This window comes from Magnolia sinica, chromosome 14 (genome assembly GCF_029962835.1).
Source record: "Magnolia sinica isolate HGM2019 chromosome 14, MsV1, whole genome shotgun sequence".
In the NCBI taxonomy this organism is placed as follows: domain Eukaryota; kingdom Viridiplantae; phylum Streptophyta; class Magnoliopsida; order Magnoliales; family Magnoliaceae; genus Magnolia; species Magnolia sinica.
In genome coordinates, this window is record NC_080586.1 from 74,245,036 (window position 1) to 74,249,422 (window position 4,387).

Below are 4,387 nucleotides of genomic sequence, written 5' to 3' on the forward strand. Positions count from 1 at the left end.
TCATGCAATAATAGTGTCAACTCCATCTAATGCAATTTCTTACCATTTAATCCCCTGGGTAAAATAGGCTTATTAGAAGAAGAAGAAAATGGTTGATATTGAAAAATCCTTCAATGGCCCGCAAAACAAGTTAAAGAAGACCGCCCATGTTTGAAAGCTAGTTTTAAAAACTGAAAACGTGACTGACTGAATGTTCATTTGGGTCAGGTGCATGGCTTGGAAGACTCACCTGACTTAATTGACTTCATTAAATTAAAAGGAGCGGGAATAGGAAGGGTTATTTAAATTATTTATATTTTAGTAATAGTGTTATAAAATGAGAAAACAAGCAACTGATTGTGCTTCATCTTTAGAGAGTTTTAGGTCTGCTTTTTTGGCTCATCGTGGCTCTGTGATAGATAGTCTCTTTTTCAACACAGAGATTTAGGATCGAGTGCTCATGTGGTGTGGGTGGGTGCATGATTGTGTGAAGTGTGGTTGTGTGAATATATATATATTTTTTTAAAAAAAGAAAAAAAAAAAAAGAAAAGAAAAGAAAAGAAAAGCTGGGCAAGTCTTACCATGTCTTAAGATTCGACATTCTCTAGTAACTCAGCTCACTCAAAATCTTGTTGTGTCGAGTTGACTCAGCTGAGTTTCAAATAGAATTAGCTAGTTTTTTTTTAGAACTATGATTCAAAGTAGTAAAGAGTTTGATGATCAATGACTTAGAAACATTCCAATCTAAGAGTATTTTTTTCTATCTTCCATCATCATATAAACGGTTTGGATTGTCAAGAACTTGGACAATGAAAAAGAAAGAAAGAGAGAAAAATCGCCATGAATCATATATATGCGAGATCTATCAACCATCGATCTTCCACATATTTTCCTAAAAATAAAGTCCGGTCCAATTAGCATGTGGTCCCAATATTGAAAACAGGTAGATGTGTTATTAAACTAGAACCAAGATTTTCAAAAGCCGTACTTGATTTTCAAACTGTGGCCCACCTGACCAGTGAATGAAAATGACTCTTGAGTCAGGCCATACTGACACGTGTGACGTGTACATGAGCTTAATTGCACGCGTGTGGACTTATCAAAGGTCATAATAAAATACCAGTGGGCCCGGAGGTTTGCTTAGTCTTCTATTGACCCAAATCACCAAACCTCCTCTCTCTTGGAATATAAGTACACATTCTCTCTCTTTCAAAAGCATCAGACCATACAAATCTCTTCCAGTCTCAATTGCCACATTACATTCTTCTCTTCTTTGTAAAGCTTTCTAAAGCCATGGTTCTCCTTTGTTTTCAAGAATAGAGAGAGAGAGAGAGAGAGAGAGAGAGAGAGAGAGAGAGTCCATAACTCAAAATGGAAAAACCATCAATACCAAAGAGTAGCCTCCTCTCTTTTCTCTCTAAAAATGGTGGAGTCTGCTTCTCACATCATCCTTACAGCCCTGGTCTTGATAAACGAATCGATAACTCAAATAAGCCAAGACCCAAATCAGGAAAAGGCTACCACAACCCGATCGGATCAATATTTCCGGCGGAGATAAGAAGGAAGCTGAACAACATCGGAAGCTTTGGTACAAAAGAGCCTGTCTCACCAAAAGTCTCTTGTATTGGACAGATCAAGCACAACAAGAAAAGTTGCAAAGCTCACTGCGTTTTTCCTTCCCGTCAATTGAAGAAGCCAACACCGCCAGTCACTGCCAGTAAAATCTACGGTGGAGCAAAGAAAGTCGAAGATATTGTGGTTGATACGAGACATGCACCTAACCTTACTCAGATGAAGCGTTTTTCAAACGGACGTGATGCTTTTGCGAATGTTAGTTGGAAGGTGGAGGGGGTGGAGGACTGCTGGGAATACTCTTCTGATGAGGAGAAGGAAGGAAGTAGCGGAAAGAATGAGTTTGTGATACCGAACTCAGCTCCAGTTGTGATGGAGACAAGGAATGAGGTTAATCTTTGGAAGAGAAGAAGCATGGCGCCGCCGACTCCTCTTCAGATGAATGGCTTTAGAAAATACATGTAATTCTCCTCTCTCTCTCTCTCTCTCTCTCTCTCTCTCTCTCTCTCTCTCTCTCTCTCTCTCTCTCTCTCTCTCTAAAATACATGTAATTCTCCTCTCTCTCTCTCTCTCTCTCTCTCTCTCTCTCTCTCTCTCTCTCTCTCTCTCTCTCTCTCTCTCTCTCTCTCTCTCTCTCTCTCTCTCTATTCTCTCTTGGTGTAATTGAAATCCTTGTGAAATTTTGTAATTAAGGTTTTGGAGAACATGTTACATGCATTTGTTATACAATTCTATTAACCAGCATGGCCCATATGTGCATATAAGCTTTGGATCTTTAATGTTCTTGAGACCCTTTCTCTACTTTGAGGCTACGTTACCATGTTGGAATCATCCAATCTTTCCTTTACAAGGCTCTCTTTGGTTGTCTTTCTTCTTTAATGGCACATTTTGCATCTTTTGTATGTTGCATAGATCATGACTGTTTATTTTTCTAATGTTATTTGTAGGTATAAAATCTTAGTAGTGCAGGGTCTTCATGCATTGCTCAGTGGTAGATGCTCTGCATTTCAAAGTTAAAGTCCTAAGGTTGAGTACCCATGTGAGGTGTGTCAGATGGGTGTGTGTAAAATAATAATATATGAGTAGTGTACCACTAGATATGGATGGGTAAAAAAATAAAAATAAATAAAATCTGAGTAGTTTACCCTTAGATATGCATACATATTAATGCATACGTGATACCTTGATGGATGAGAATTCATACATATTTAAGAAATTTGTTCAATAATTGGATGAAATTGCAAAAGCATATCGTGTGGGCCATGATTGAGATCAATGATCAAAGGAGATCCCCTTGATAGTCACGAGTACAAGAGTGATCGATCTGGATGTATTAATCAAATGGAACTAGCTAGCTAGGCATGTTCTTGTAATGCCTGATTCTTGCTGTCTTAGAGGTGACTCCAGTGCCCTCATAATCCAACCTAAGACCAGCAAACAAGAAGGTGATGCTATTTTAGGGACGGCAATCTTCTACAACTTATCCTGGGGCCCGCCGTGTTGGATATGTAAAATCTGCTCCGTTGATCAAGTGTTAACCATTATGATCATGGCGTGAACAAAATATCAACCATGTAGAAAAACTCCAATGAGCCATAATAACAGTAACAATGTAAAATTATGCCTAAAACCTTCACGGCTCGTTTGAGTTGTGGGAAAATAAAAGAGTAATGATTTTTTAATGATGGATTCTGCCAATTTCATCCAAGGTAAACGATGGTACGTATAGCTTGAAGTATATATCTACATGGCATGGGATGAGTTCTCAAAGGGTGACGCAGGGAAGGACGTGTTGAGGTTAAGTACCATCTTCCTCAGGGAGATAATTATTCCGAAACCACGGAACTTCTTTGAACTCCTCACAAAGATGCCTTGAATCCACGAGGAAAATAAGAAAAATAGAATAATTTCTAAAAATTTATAATAAATTGATTAATGATGAAAAACAAGCTTAGAAGCTCTTAAATAATAACATAAACCCTAGGAAGAAATTTTGGAATCATATTATAATTGAAACTCCTAGAAATAGTGACTTACTATAAATAGTAAACTTACTATTTATAGATGGTCATGATTTCCACTAGACCTCATGGTTTGCGGCCAAAAATAGTAAGTGTCCTATTTGGTCAACCATGCTATTCTCTTAATTATTCTAAGAACTTTTCATGTTGGATGCAACTCCTGAAGTCCATCGGATGAACAGTTATAATCAAACTAAAACCTACTATAAATAGTAAAAAATGAACATAAACAGAGATTTTGACCGTAGATATGATGGAATCTCACAAATTCAGCGTGGGAAACAAGCATAGCAAGGCTGGGTGGCTAAAGTATCTCGTCCTACCCTAAAATCATAAATGACATGTTGAATAACTCATTCAGTTTTGCGACATACGTCCATTTAAAAAGTTTTGACGGTTCGGATCACTTCCCGCCTCTAATCCAGCCTTTTCTGGTCCATCTTGTCCATGAAATTATTTGCGACCTGCTCTACATCAAAGGTATTACTTATATTCCAAGAACAAGATCCTAGGAGAAATTTTTCTCACATCCTCTCCTTTAAAAAAAAAAAAAAAAAAAAGAACTTCGTAAAATTTTCAAGGTAAGACCACATCTCAGGTTATCACCACAGAGATGAAATTTTCTCCTATGGCCTCACCCTTTCTTGTATTTTGGTTCTAGAGAGACTTGTATCTTTATGTGTAGAACGAATGTATATGTATACATGTACATGCTATATGTATATTTTTGGCATACTTGAAAGCTGACACGTTTATGATGGGCCCACCTAATGGTCTTCCTTCCATGCCTAACGACTAGACTCAACACACGGCAA

The 4,387-nt window shown here is 37.7% G+C and overlaps 1 protein-coding gene across 1 annotated transcript; it reads left to right on the plus strand.

The window, feature by feature from the left end:
- The first annotated feature begins 1,213 nt into the window (after positions 1-1,213).
- LOC131226204 (uncharacterized protein At1g76070-like) lies at positions 1,214-2,016 on the plus strand. Its single transcript, XM_058221969.1, has one exon. It carries the CDS (start codon positions 1,351-1,353, stop codon positions 2,014-2,016), a length of 666 nt encoding a protein of 221 aa, XP_058077952.1. The 5' UTR covers positions 1,214-1,350.
- Positions 2,017-4,387: the final 2,371 nt, after the last annotated feature.